Source organism: Lutra lutra, chromosome 3 (genome assembly GCF_902655055.1).
Source record: "Lutra lutra chromosome 3, mLutLut1.2, whole genome shotgun sequence".
NCBI classification, from domain to species: domain Eukaryota; kingdom Metazoa; phylum Chordata; class Mammalia; order Carnivora; family Mustelidae; genus Lutra; species Lutra lutra.
Window position 1 is genome coordinate 4652602 of NC_062280.1, and position 14526 is coordinate 4667127.

General features: G+C 48.4%; 1 protein-coding gene across 1 annotated transcript; it reads right to left on the bottom strand.

Moving 5' to 3' along the window:
• Positions 1-799: 799 nt before the first annotated feature.
• On the bottom strand, positions 800-13943 carry CAVIN2 (caveolae associated protein 2). The gene is made up of 2 exons (XM_047720626.1): positions 13209-13943; positions 800-3129 (listed from the first exon to the last, which is right to left on the bottom strand). The coding sequence occupies exons 1-2, from the start codon at positions 13689-13691 to the stop codon at positions 2380-2382; spliced, it is 1233 nt and encodes a 410-aa protein (XP_047576582.1). The 5' UTR covers positions 13692-13943; the 3' UTR covers positions 800-2379.
• Positions 13944-14526: the final 583 nt, after the last annotated feature.

Consider the following 14526-nt stretch of genomic DNA (forward strand, 5'->3'; position numbering starts at 1 on the left):
AGGAAGACATATCTAATTTGGGGACTTTTCAGCCTCACCAGTGTGCAAATAACTCAACAATGATACAGAATAAACAGCTTCCATTTCCACAACTGCTGCTCTCTCTAATCCCTACAGTATGTGTTTTCCAACAATTATCTGGCCTAATTCACTGTTTTATTACTTAGAATTTTAATGCTTCAAATGGGGAACACAAAATAAATGTATGTCAATAAAATCTAAAAAGCTTTAAGCGTGACTTTTCGCCAGCATGCAAATGGTTTATAGGAACAAACAGCATAAGCATTTTTGGAAAGAAAAATATACACCGAACATTAACTCTGGATCCCCCAACTCTGGCTGCAGAAAGTGACAGCGACTTCATAAAGGTTAAATAGGCCAGCTCAGGGCCTGGAGTGAACAAAGTCCTCTACCAAGTGCACGGTGCCACCGCAGACAAAGGTTGATCCGTGTGAATGAACTGCACATACGCTCAATACACCCATGTTTGCAGGGCTCTTTAAGGCATTATAAGGTCTGGTACAAAACAATAAAAATGCAGATGGAACTATCAAATTTATCAAGCTGCTGCGATAAATTCAGATGCTCTCCAAGGCTGGCAAAGTGATGTCAAGAAAGTTAAACTTGAAGAATGAGACTTGGATTTCTAAATGAGATCAGGGGAAAAAGAAAGCAGAGTTAATAGGGGAGATCAAGATGGAAACGATGAATGTTACAGCTCTGTTTGTGGGAGAGTTTAAAAATCAATTCTTCTTGCTTGTTCTAAAATTGTTCTGCCAAAAAAATTGACATTGTTATATACTTTTTATTTTTTGGTTTATTTAGTCTTCTTTAACACAGCCATTGTTAGTTCAACAATCTAGTATTTGGGGTACATTATTGCCAAACAAGGACAGAGCTGTATAGGTTATGCCATTAATACATCTGTTAATCCTTCTTTCCTTCTCTAACACAACGCGTTGTTTGTTAATACAGTCGTGGATTACTTCTATTTGTAAGGTTACATATGGTGAGTGGTATGTACGAAAGGTGGGGCGTTTGCTCCATCGCACAACCGTCTCTAAACTAAAATTCAATAGTTTTCTCAAAACATTAGCATTCTGTAATTAAAAACAGATAAAGCACTATTTTAGTATAATGTTAGGCAGTAGTAAAAATTATTCTGTCAGAATAAATGTGCCCATATACACTAGCATGCTTTTGGAAGAATCATATTAATATTCTGTGAAATAAAATATGACCTGGGATGAAATCAGCCCTATGTACAAAAAGGAAAAACAGAATCCTTCCCTTGTCAAACCTGTTGATTTTAACAACTTTCTAGGCCTATGTTACATCATCTGGAGAGTAAAGGTTATTTCAAATTTGGAAAACATGAAAGAATAGTATGGTCCCGCTTCCTCCAACAGACGCACATGGAATTTTGAAGATTTGTGTTCATTCTCATGTTAAAGAGACATCTTTTTAAACCTCCCTGGAGAAATATTTGTAATGTCTTTATTAAGAAAAATGCAACTTTAACACAGTAAACTATGTTTTCATATTCTTTGAAAATATTAGAAAGTAAGAATACTGTGAAGATAGAACCTATTATTCCAGGATATATAAAACTTGTTAGAATTATTACTTAAGGAATGGAATACTTGAGTTAACACTGTAAATATTTTCTTCCTAAGCACGTAGTTTTTTTCTCTCTTCATTCTCTTTGGCCTTCTTCCTTTCTGGTTTCTCTTATTTTCCAACTTCTCCTTGGTTTTCTTTCCCTGATAGTCCTGGCTTTCCTTCATCTCCCTTTATTAGCTGACTATTACAGTCTTTCAGTTTTTTCCCGTCATTTTCAGTAATTTCATTTCAGACACTGGTTTCTATTAAGTGAATAACCAACTGGACCTTCTCTTCCACCTGAAGTGCCCCCCGAAGTATAAAGTAGTTACGTGTAGCTTCAGCGCATATGGGTATCGCGTATCGGACGCTTGAAGCGCAGCCATTCGCTTGTCGGAGCTCCGCGGGCTTCGGGCCGGCGCCGGCACGCGTGCCCCGGGCTCCTGGCACGACCAAAGCCGAAGCGCGCTGCAGGCGCGTCTCTGCAGGAGCTCCGGGCGCGTGACCGGGCCGGACGGGGCGCGCTGCGCAGCTGCCGCCGCTCTCCTTCCGCGCGATCCTGGAGAAACTGCACAGACAGGGGACCCAAGAGCCAGCGAGAAGGGGCGCGGGCGGGCGGTGGTCAGATCTCGGGCCTGCGTGTGATGCTGCCGCGAGGGAACGACGGCGGCTCGGACGAGGACGGGCGGGACGGGCAGCGCAGGGGACGTGCTGGAGGCCGGCTCCGCGCGCTGGTCCTCACGGCCCCGGAGCGCAGGCCGGGCCGGCGCGCGGCGCTCAGGACGCCTGGTCCACGTGGAGCTCCGCCGGCGGCGCCGCGCCCTCCGCGCCCCCCGAGGTCAGCCGGTCGCCCCCCTCGTAGTGAACCTTGCGGGCCTGTTCCACGGCCTCCCAGGGCTCTTCTTCGTCCTCCTCAATGGTCAGGTCGACGTTGCTCCCCCGGGGGGCCGCCCTGCCTGCGAGCCCCTCGCTGCTCTGCCCCCGCGCCAGGGCGCCGGACGCCGACGTTCCGGAAAGACCGTCCTCCTGCTCGGCGGGTATCTGGTCGCCGCTCGCCGCGTCCTCAGACTTGCTCTCGGCTTCGGCTGGGCCCTCTCCCGCCCGGACTTTCTTCCGCCCGAAGGTGAGGGGAGAGACCTTGAAGGGGGAGCTTTTCCCCGAAGATGTCTTCTGGTGATTGGGGGTGAGGGATTTCCTAATCTTCTCTCTCCTCTCTACTGATACGATCTTTGTGCCCAGCTTGTTCATTTGTTTCTCGATGTTCTGGCGAGAAAAAGCTTTCTTGAGGCTATCTACTTTCCGGAGGCTAGATCTTTTTATCTTCTCCGCCCTGCTTTCTTCTACCTTTTCCTCCGCGCTGTCGTCCAGGGCCGCCTCCTCGAGGGGAAATTCGTCGTCCGACGAGAGGTCCACCGTGTGCAAGGTTTCCTCCAGGGACTTGTTCTCGTCGGCGAGCTCCCCGTTGTCTTCGGCGGGGCTGGAGGCCGGCTCCTTCACAAACACACTGGCAGGAATCTCATTTTCTTCCTGAAAAGACGGACCAGGTAGATTTCACGTTAATAACAGATTTCACAAATTGTCCCGAACTGCTGTGACCTGCTGTGTCGGTCTTTCTGGCACAGGGGGATGATAGAAACCAAACGTTCACTTGTGGCTTTTGTTTTCTAGAATGTGAGGAGTTAATACTAAACGGGTCAAGTCACTCCCGGAGGCTGGATAAGGGCAAGGGCTGCTTGTTGGGAATATGACCAGGGCAGCTGGCAAGGGCCCTATCAGTGACAGGCAGCGCGGGAAGTGGGCTGTGGTTCTGATAGATCAGGAAGTTGCCTAGATAAAGGAGCTAAAGTAAGTGACTGTGAACCCAAGAGGCCTCTCTCTCCTACCCTCCTTCAAGGTCAGATAGCTCTGTTCCTGCCAAAATCCCACTGCAAAAGAGCCTGGAGGCCGAGTTAGAAGATAAAAGATGGGGGCAAGGGAGAGGACTGGGAAGTCCTCAAGTATCGGACCCCATATAAAGCCTTGATAGGGTTCCCTCCCCAGGTGGGAGCCAGAAGTAAAAGTATAGTCAACCTTGGCGTCTGCACATTAATTTTTGGAACTGCACATTAATTTTCTAATGACATAACTTTAGAGTAAGAGAAGCAAGGGCCAGCCTTCCTGGGGGCCCACCCCTGGAGCCTTGTGGTTTAGGATATCCTTTGTGGACATTAGTAAGGAGAGGCAGCATGCCACGGCCATTTTCAGAGTGCTGAGTGGGAACACTGATGTATCTTATCAAGGCTCTTTTATACGGGGCTTCCTAGGGCAAGACTACTTTGGGTCCCCACCCAGAGCTGAGAATGACAGGGCTCAGGAATCTGCCCCCTTCCCTGTACTGTTCCCAGCGTAGCTCCTGCTCCAGCCTCCAGGCACACAGGCAAAGGTCTGCCCCTCCCTGTGTCTCAGGGAGCAGAGCCCAAGAACATGCCTTCAGAGTCAAGGGCAATGGCGCTCCCACACCACCAGGTGGGTGGCTACGACTTCAGACAGACTTGGTCACGCAGCATAGGAAGCCCTTTCATTTTTTATGTTGGTCTTTGAATACTGGGTTAACGAGAGCCAACGGGCAGGGGAGGCTTCACATTTTTATGGGAAGAAACAGCTCAGTAGAAAGAAGGAGTGACAGGAGCCAGAGTGTCGGCCCTGCTGGACTTTTGACAGGCTGAGGGACTTTCAGCAAACAACCTACTCTCTTTAGGTCTCAGTTTCTTCCAGATAAGAACAAGAGGACTTGCCCTCAATGAGCAGCCTTCCAACTGTACTCCCAGGGACACTCGGGGCTCGTAGGAGTGCCGGGGTGGGCCAGGTTTCCGAGCCCGTGCCCACCCTGGCTTCAACCAGAGCTTTGGTGTCCACATTATACTGTGGGCCATCCAGGAGACTCTCAGCTTGAGACATAACCAGATTTCGTATTTAAAGGTCTATCCGGGATCTCCACTTCATGTAAAGTTCATGTTAACAGGAAGGACCTTCCCTTCTTGTTTTGCAATTTTGATTGACTGAAAAGTCAGTAACATCGGGGTCATGATCAAACACATACTCTGTGAGAGTACCTGCCCACCTTTTACCTTTTTGCTTACAAAAGCTAAATGCACAAAGTTTGATACAGAGAAACTGAAAGTCCCTCTTATTAACCACGGAGTAGTATAACTGTGATACTCTGAATACAGCCCATGTCTTCCCATGTCCCTGTGTCACACACACACACACTCATACGCTGGTCCTTTCCATAAACTGGTTACAAACGAAGGATAACATCTTGGGTAGAGATAAATAGCACAAAATCTGGTTGAACAGGATCTCTTTAGAGTAAAGTCACAGATTCTGCTTCCCAAAGCTCTCTCCACAACCACCCATTCTGAGTGTCGTGGAAAGTGTCAGGAACACAGTACAAAAGACAAAGTAAAAAAAAAAAGAAAAAATTGAAAGGAGGATGGGATTCCCATGAGTCATTTATGACATGGACTTCTCTAGAGAGTGACTTTCCCATGTTTCAAGTCTCAACTTGCTGCTATTTTGCTGGTGTGACCCCCCACGAGAGCGGCAGTTTTTGTCTCTTGTTCGGTTAGGCCCCAACGCCGAGAATGCTTGAGTAGCCACTTGCCGGATGAGTGCCCGTCGCCTCAGGTGGGGCTGAGAAAGGACGTGGGCGGCTGCAACAGGAATTACCCCTGTCCTTTGGGCAGGTTTGAGGACTACAAAAGAATGGGCTTAGCTCTGTGTCTTAGAAGGAAGTCTGTGGACTGTAGCTCCATTGAAAAATGAGGCGAGCCTAGGCCGAAGGGAATCGTTTCCATTTTTCAGGAAAGACGTTATTCTCAGTGGATGAGCATCATGGGGTGGGAGGGGGGCGACCACAGAAACAGCTACGGCCCTGATGCTTAGTCCAGAAGCAAAATTACTTCTGGGGTTTGACGAGAGGGTTGGGAGAGTTTGCCAGGAGCTGTTTGGAGGAAAAACAGAAACCGAGAACTCAGTGAAATGTTATTGCAAGTCATCAGTGAAGGAAGTGGAAATTTGGGTGGGAAACTTTGAAACTAAGCTCAGCTACATTTTGTATGGCCTGATCTCTGTGGGTGCTCAGAGAATTACCCTGATGACTTCCCTTCTTCAGCCTTAACAGAGAGGTATACATAGTAACTGTGCTTTTAAAAGAATTCAACAGTGTTGCCTTTTGTCTTAAATGTGCTTTTTGTTATTAAGACAACATCTTTCCTGTTGAGTCGAAACTCTGGTCTCGCTTGTGACATGTCCTTTGGGGACAGGTTTGAGCAAGGTCGGGTGAGTCGGTGGTGATGTGTGGTGGATACATCGGGCACATAGGAGGGCAGCTGAGGGATAGAGGCAGACCCGCTGAACTCCTTCCTAGGACGCCTGGGACCTTGATTCAAGCGTGCTCACACCAGCTCTGAAAATAAACCCAGCGGGAACGGACATAATCCAGAACGAGCTGGGCGGGTCTTCATAAAACTGGAAACAAGTGAGATATGTCTTTTTGACTAACCGCTTTAAGCTTCCGTTGTCACTGTTATTCCTTGAGTGGTGTTCTGCGTTCTGTCTGCAGGACGTGGTTTATTCCGTGGTCGCCTGTGGCATCCAGTGTGAGGGCAAGCGCCTCCCCTTCCCACAGGAATCTGCAGGTGTCTGAGCACACGCGGGTCTTACCTTTCCATCCTGTGTCGGTAGAAGCGGGAAAATACCGACACTCCCTCAAAATCTCTATTGTTTTGGTGAAACAAAACATAGACCTGGACCTGTACGGGACCATCAAGGGGCTGTTACGACGGTGGAAACTCAACCAGCATCTCAGACAGTAGGTTTTCTAGAACGGCGCTGTCCCTGGGTGCCCCGTCTTCCCTGCACACGGGCCATTGCTTGGTCCTCTCACACACACCTTGTGGAAACATCTGGTGAGGTGAAGGGACACTTGCCCTTCAGCCTTCTGTCCTCATGTTTTTGCTCTGCCTTCTCGGACAGAATCCAGTACAGACAGCTCCTTCCAGGGGGAGGGCCAAGCACACGTCCTCAGCTCCATCACTGCTTAACTATGCGCTTCCGCATGTATCTCTTCTGGGTTTGTGACTCCTTAACGTGGCGTGAAGAATCCTTGGTGGGCTGCATTGCTTTCTTGGGCACTTCTGTCTAGCAGAGTCCCCCAAGAGCCGCTGACTGTTTGCCCTACAGATTTATTTTCAAAAAGGTACTCAGCCGCCACTAATGCAGCTGCTCTGGGTTCTGACCTTTCACGAGAACCCTTAGGAGTTTTTCAAAGGAAGGGAGAATTAAACAGCGCACTTCAAACATATATGAACGATGTGCTTGCGGCACGGAAGAGAAAAGGAATGGAAAGAACTCCTGAGAAGTGGCATTTTTTCTTCCACTTCAGCTTGTTTGCTATTTATACTGATTCTCACGAACTAACCATCCCGGTTGTGCATGTAGATATCAACATGGAGAAAGTTGCCAACTTGCCAAGCACCTCTTGGGTTGGAGATCATGGAAGCAAATCTTTGGGCATATACAGAAGTAGACACTTTAAAAAAGAAGGAGATTCTGTGACTGGCATGGGAAAAGGAAGCCTAGAGAGAAAGCCTGAGCGAGGGGAGAGAAGTCAGCGCTCTCTTCTTTTGTTGCTGACTTCTCATCCCTGTTGTTAGAAGAAATTAACTACGGCTGCCACATTCCCACAGGGATGTGGTGGCATCCTGAAGGGATAGGAGGACCATACATTTGAGTCCATGGGATGCTGCATCCGATAACCTCTAGATACTAGTTATTAAAACGGAACTATGCCCACCTGACACTCTGATTTATAGGTCTCCTTTACACATTGATGGTTTTCTCCAATTTGTGTTTCTGAGGTATAGATTGCCAAGTGGATAAAGCCATTGATTAGAACTGCACCCCTAAGGTAGCTGTCGGTAGAATCAGCAAGTCATAAGAATAAAATGCATTAGTTATAATCCCTGAGCAGTCTTTCACATTGTGGAGGATTTAAAAGTTTCATTATTTTTCAGTGTTATCAAGGGTTCAATTCTTTTTTAAAATCACACTGGTTAGGTATTCTTTGTTACACACACACACGCCCACCACAAAATGGAAAACAAATCATTGTGAATTATTTAAAAGCTGGTGTAGAAAACCCAGTAAACATGAACTTTGCCGTAGTGGGAATACAGTGTTTGTTTTTACTTCATTTTGCCATTCAGCTCTGTAATTTCTATTATTAAGAAAAGGAAACCTTGTTAGTCACTTTCCCAGGGCCTTAGCTGCTTTGATATAAAATGAGGTTAAACCAAATGATTATTAAAGTACTTTCCAGCTCCAAGACGTTTGATTTTCTGATATTAATGTAAATCCCATGAAAAATAATTAACAAATTTCAGAAGTGTTCTCCCAGTGTACAAACGCCAAACAGGTTTCTTTTCATGCAAGAGTCCCAACTCTAGGACCTGAGCTGCCCTGGAGAATGTTTGTCACTCACTCAGTTCTACCAGATCCAGATTGCAAAACGACGGAGGGGGCCGCGTGCACGTGGGAGGGCTGCATCTGAGAAACAGTCTAGTTTTTAATAAATGAGAGAAAGTAATGATTCTTCTGAAGAAACAATAATCAGTTATTCACTTAACATGCCTGAGGCAGTGCTCACCTTCCGTAAGTACAAATAATAACACTTAGAAGCCAGTATTTTGTTTATCTCAGAAACTCAAAGGGAACGGGGTAAGCCTCACATCAAAACCAATACCCCATTATGGGAATGTTAATCAGTGTGACATCAACATGGCGAGTTGTCACCTAAACAGGTCTTTGATTTTCCGTATTCTCATTTCTTCTACAGGTTTAATAATTTAGCGGTTTTCAGAGCAGTGGCTTTGGGTGGAGAAAGTGCCATCTTTGAAAAAAAAAATTCAACTTTAAAATAGTCTGAAGATGTTACACTCTTAGCACTTTTCTCAAATTCTGATCTCATCGAAGGAAGCCAAACAATGAATATTTGAACACACTGATGGGCCCGATTCTCCATGAATGTGCCTACAGTGAACACCAGCCTCTACTCTTTTCACCCAATTTCACAATTTTATGTGGATGAAAGTGTAAGCTGTCCATGAGTACTCTCATTTTGTTCCCTAGATTGGAAATCATTCCCAAACTGCTTTTTCAGATAATCATTACGAGAACCTTAAGGCATAAGTGGGCACCACACCCTCCTGGCCAGTTACCTGTGAGATTCTAGGCTCTTCAATCAACAGTGAAAATTCCCTTTTTAACAGTAAATTCACTGATTTTCAGTGTAAGTGCTATTTTTAGGCAAAGATAGCCATACTTACAGAAAAAGCATTAGTCTTATTAGTCTTCAGCGTTTGCTTTTTGATCACCAATCCCTCTGAGTCTTATTTCATTTATACTGGGTCCTGTCACAGTATTTTGAATTCAAACATTGTTCCGAAGCTATTATAAAATAGTGTAAGAAGAAAAGCTGCTAAAATTAATAAGGATTTTACCGTTTTTTTTTTTCATTGCTCAAAGGGAGAGGAATGGTCTCTAGTTTTAGATACTGTAATTAAAGTAATTGCCAAAGACATGAGGGGCTTTCACGCCACAATGATGTGGTAAGTTCAGCAGACATTTAAGTAAATAAATAGATTATATATTTTATTTTTATTTTTTAAAGATTTCATTTATTTATTGAGAGAGAGAGAGATCGAGAGAGAGAGCGCATGAGCAGTGGGGAGGGACTGTGGGAGAGGGAGAAGCAGACTCCCTGCTCAGCCCAACACAGGGCTCCATCCCAGGATCCCGAATTCACAACCTGAGCTAAATGCAGATGCTCAACCACCTGAGCCACCCAAGTGCCCAATAATGTTTTTTTTCAAACAGGATAAAATAAGGACAAAGTTTGGAGTTTAAAGGAGTGGTCGACAAACCAACGGAGTGACCAACCAGGAAGCACCTGCAGATTCTGGAGGACACAACAGGACTTCGCAAACTGGAAGCCCAATCGTCTGGACATTATGTACTAAAAGTGCTCAAGCAAGTGACGCAGTTTCTTCCCGCTCTCTTTTTCTATTGTTAATGTTCACATCAGATGTTTTGTTTGTTTTATACTACAAAACCAATGGATTTAGTCGAGGAAAGTCTAGCATAGGATTTGAGTGGACTGAAAATGACGAATTACGTTTGAGGCGGTACCTGGTGTATCATCTGCCGCCTCATTCTCTTACCCACCCGCTGTCACTCCGTGAAGACTCCTGCCACGGGAAGGCTCTATTTTGGGTCGGCCCTTTGCTCTCATGGTGTGTTGTGGACATAATACTGATTTCAACATGACAGCTGTCATACAATGTCCCAACTAAAAAGCGCAAGCCTCGCCATTTTAAGGTCTTGGGTAGGGAGGGGTCGTTTGTTACTCAAGAGGCACATTTCTAACCAAGCAGAAGTGTAGCCTCCGTTCTGTGCAAATGCATTTCAGATGCCCCAAGAAGAGCTGCTGTCCCTTGAGACGCCGTGCCGGTCTCTAACCATTTTAAGATTTTATTTATTTTTTTTTGACAGATCACAAGTAGGCAGAGAGGCAGGCAGAGAGTGAGAAGGGAGGAAGCAGGCTCCCTGCTGAGCAGAGAGCCCAATGATGCGCGGGGCTCGATCCCAGGACCCTGGGATCATGACCCGAGCTGAAGGCAGAGGCTTTAACCCACTGAGCCACCCAGGCGCCCCTCTCTAACCATTTTATTTTTATTTTTATTTTTTTTAAAGATTTTATTTATTTATTTGTCAGAGAGAGAGAGGGAGAGAGAGCAAGCACAGGCAGACAGAATGGCAGGCAGAGGCAGAGGGAGAAGCAGGCTCCCCGATGAGCAAGGAGCCCGATGTGGGACTCGATCCCGGGACGCTGGGACCATGACCCGAGCCGAAGGCAGCTGCTTAACCAACTGAGCCACCCAGGGGTCCCTCTCTAACCATTTTAAAAGGTTATTCCATTCACTCCTCACCCGTAGGAGAGGCAGGCAGGAAGCAGCCTTCACGCAGAAGAGCACACACGCAACGAGGTACGCGGCCGTGCCTACCCCGCCACGCTCCTTTCTTCCCAGATAACATCAACAAGACAGAAACATCTTTGAATCTCCACATCCCATCTGTAAATTGGGGGAAATGAGATAACACGCAGAAAGACACTTAGAGCATGCCGAGCTTACGGAAAGAGCTCAACAGTGTTTTGCTCCTATTAACAGCCTCAGCGTACAGATGAGAAAACAGAAGCTTAGAGAGGTGTGAAGTGTGCACAAGATCCGGGAGCTGCAGGCGGTGAAACTCGAATATGAACCAGGGTCCGTCCGACAAAACAGAGCTTCTCAAGCCCGAACCCAGAGCACTCTCTAGCACACGCCGATGTCCCAGCCACGGGCGCAGCCACTGACCTGGACACCCCGCTTTCAGAGAGAGACCGGCCCTTCGTCCACTAGGAGATCGCACCTGTCTGTGTCTGTCAAAATAATCACCTTACAATATCTTGAGAATGGAGACTTCGGATATCCTTCAGGCTACTAAAGTGTCTTCCATAGTTGAAGAAAGGTCCAGCTCCTTGACTCCTAAACTGCTCTTTCTAAAATAAAAAAAGGAGTGTCCTTGGGGCAGCTCAGTAGAACGTGCACCGCGGAGCCTGAAGACACTGCTCTGGGCTCTCTGGGAAGCGCCCACCTCGCTCGCGCACCCCGTTTTGCCGTCTACTCACCATACGGAGAACTGCTACTATTTCTGGCTGCAGCTTCACACCTGTCAGTCCCAAACTGAAGACTGAGGTAGGGCTCAACAGCAGATCTAGTCCTTAAGTTCCCCAACCGTGGTTTTTGTTTTTTTGTTTTTTTCATATGTCAGATTTATTGTTCTCTTGAATTGTGAGTCATGTGTCTTCTCCATCCCTGCCCCCCCAACATCTACAGAACGCCCATGGCAAAAGGAAACGTAAACCGATCCTGACAAATGATGATCTCCCCCTACTAGGTCCTCCCCTCCTGCCCCCTTAACGGAGGGATAGAGGACAAGAGACAATCTCCCTGATTCCCATGGGAAGGAGGAACATTTCCTCTGATGACTCAGATTTAAACATGTCTGTACATGTTTGGTTTTGTTTGGAGATCAGTATTTAATTTAGAAATGTCTTGAGAGCTGAGATTTCTAATATCTTTTAGGCTAATAAAGTAAGGATCTTACATCGCTTAAGAAAGGAGCAGTCACCATATCTCTTTTCAGTTCATCTGGTGCATGAAAAGCTCCCCCATTTGCATGAAAAGCTAAAACATGTCTAGGCTGCGAGAGCCTGCAAGGCATAGGAGGTCATCAGTGCCTGAAGCTTTACATCAAGTGCAATTTGGGGAGGACAAAAAAGCAGCAGGATGAGTCCTTCCTTTTATGGAGGGAAGGAGGCTTAGGTTCTAACTTGGCAGAGCAGATTCATTTAGAAAAAAGAAGGCTCCCTCGGTTAAATTCCAATTTCTAAATCTCCCTTGGGAGATGAAGGCTCTTCTTGTGTGCCTTTCACAATCAAACAGTTGGTTATAGCCTCTCCCCTCCATGGCTTTGAAACCCTCTCCTATTCACATGGTCACAAGGAGACAGCCCTGGGGCGGGATGGCAACTGCTTCCTGGGCTCTGCGTTGGCTGCGTTCCACCGGGCGGAAGGGCTTCCAGCATTAGGCCGGGCTGCCCCGGGACGCACAAATGCCCACCACTTGGCGGAACAACAGCCGCACGCTATCTCCCTGTCCCCAGATACCCTCTTGCGACGTTAATTGCATCATTGATGCATTAAAAAAATTAAGTGGCCTTTTTATTCTAAGGCAACCATTTAAGGAGAAAATACTCAAGACGAGCCTCCGTGATTGTGGCTGGTAACACTGCTTCTGTTTTACCTTACTGTTGTGGTTTCCCTGGGCCAAAACAAGCCCACCAGGCGCGCTCGCGAAGAGTTACACTCTGTATTCTTAGTGCATCGTTGCCGAGGAAAATAACTCAACAAAGACTGCTTTGGCCAAAAGAATCTTCAAGGAAGAGACTAGCTCAACTCTGAGGGAATCCGTCTTCAATACTTGGTTAGTCCCCCACACACGGGTGTCTTCTCCACTAAGAGACAGTCATGAATTTGACTTGATGTAAAAACCAGCTCGCACGATTGTCTCATTTCCACAAAGAGTTAATCAACAGCCACGGAAGGAACGTGCCCTTCCCGGCTAACAGCTGCAGTCGGAGAGCAGAGACCAACGAATGTGACCAGGGTGCGTGCACCTGCTCCCCTCCCAACCGCGGACTGCCTCCAGGTGCTCCCTAACGCACGACCCTGGCCTGCGGACCCCCGGGCATCCGCCGTGGGTTGAGGCTGCGGTGACCCCAGAGGTCGCACCCCCGCGCGGATCCCGCCGCCTCCTGCTAAGGCGGACAGGGACAATGCTGCGTGTGCGTGGTCCCCGACAGGCAGGACAGATGCCCAAATGGCCTGGAGGGCCAGGCGGGCTGAGATCACGAGGCCGGAGGGGCCCCAGCTGCGCAGGGGGGAGGCGTGGGGGGGCACTGACCTGGAAGATGAGCACCTTGAAGTGGTTGCGCCGGAGCAGCTGGGCGTGGTTGGCCTCCAGCCGCCTCACCTGAGCGCTCTGCCGGTCCATGCGCTCCTTGACGGCCCGGGTGTGCGCGCTGACCTTGCGCGACTTCTCCAGCAGCTTGCTCACGGTGTTGCCGGTGGACGCCTGGTACTTGGAGAGCTTGGTGAGGTCGTTCTGGATGCCCTTCACGGAGCCCTCCAGGCTGATCTGCCGCTGCTCCATGTGGTGCTGGTTCTCCTGCACCGCGTCCAGCATGTGCACCAGCTTGTCCAGCAGCGTGAGCACCGTGACGGCGTTCACCTGCGCGCTGTCCCGGAGGGCCTCCTCCGTGCTCCCCAGGTTCAGGCTGGGGCTCGGTGTGGAGGAGGGCGCTAGGCTGGGGCTGGGTGGCTTCTCCTGCCACGTGCCAGAGCCCAGGTGCTGCAGCTTCTCGGCTTGGGCGAGGTCGTCCCCCATGGCTGGGCAGGGCGGAAGGTGCTCCCGGGGCGGGAAGGATGGGAGCGAACCGCGGCTCTGCGCTCAGAGCCCGGCTCTCCGGGACCGGCCGAGGGTCACACGCACCGACGGCTCCACGGACCAGGGGAACTGCATTCCAGCCGCTCTTAAAAGCCCGACTCCACCCAGTGGGAGGCGAAGTTCACAGACCCGACAACCACTCAGGGTGCAGAAGCGGCCGCACACTTCCTGACCCCGTGCTCCTTGGCCCCGGGCTCTTTCCTGCAGGTTTTCTTTCCTCCGTCTCTATCCCTTTGTAACAGAAGTTCAGGGCCATGTTTCAACCATGACTTCATCCAGAGGCGGAGAGACACATGCGAATTTGGCTTCGCTCCCCGGCCTGCAGTTGGCTAGAGCTCGTAAACTTTTCTCTGGCTGCTATGCTACGGGTGTGTGTGTGTGTGTGTGTGTGTGTGCGCGCGCGTGTGTTTTCCTGGATACAGGTTATTGCAACGGAAAGTATTGTTTGCCTTTGCCCTAGAAGGACGAGGGGCGGCAGGAGGAACGTGTTGCACTGGGAGGGGCTCCGTTGAAAAGGGTACTTGCAGCCAAGCTGGTCTTGTGAGTTTTTAATTTCCAAAGTAACAGAAGCCACCCCGAGAATGACGAGAAAAGACAGCCCAGTGCTTAGGACTCTTGCGACTGGGGATGCAGCGTAAGTTGAAAGAGCCTGAGTTTCAGGAATGTGAAAACATGTGCCCTGATGTGTGCCGGTCACATAATAGAAGGTGAGGTTTGGAATGACCGTTTTCTAAAATACAGAGTTTCTTTTTGAGAAGTAAAATCGAAAAGGAAA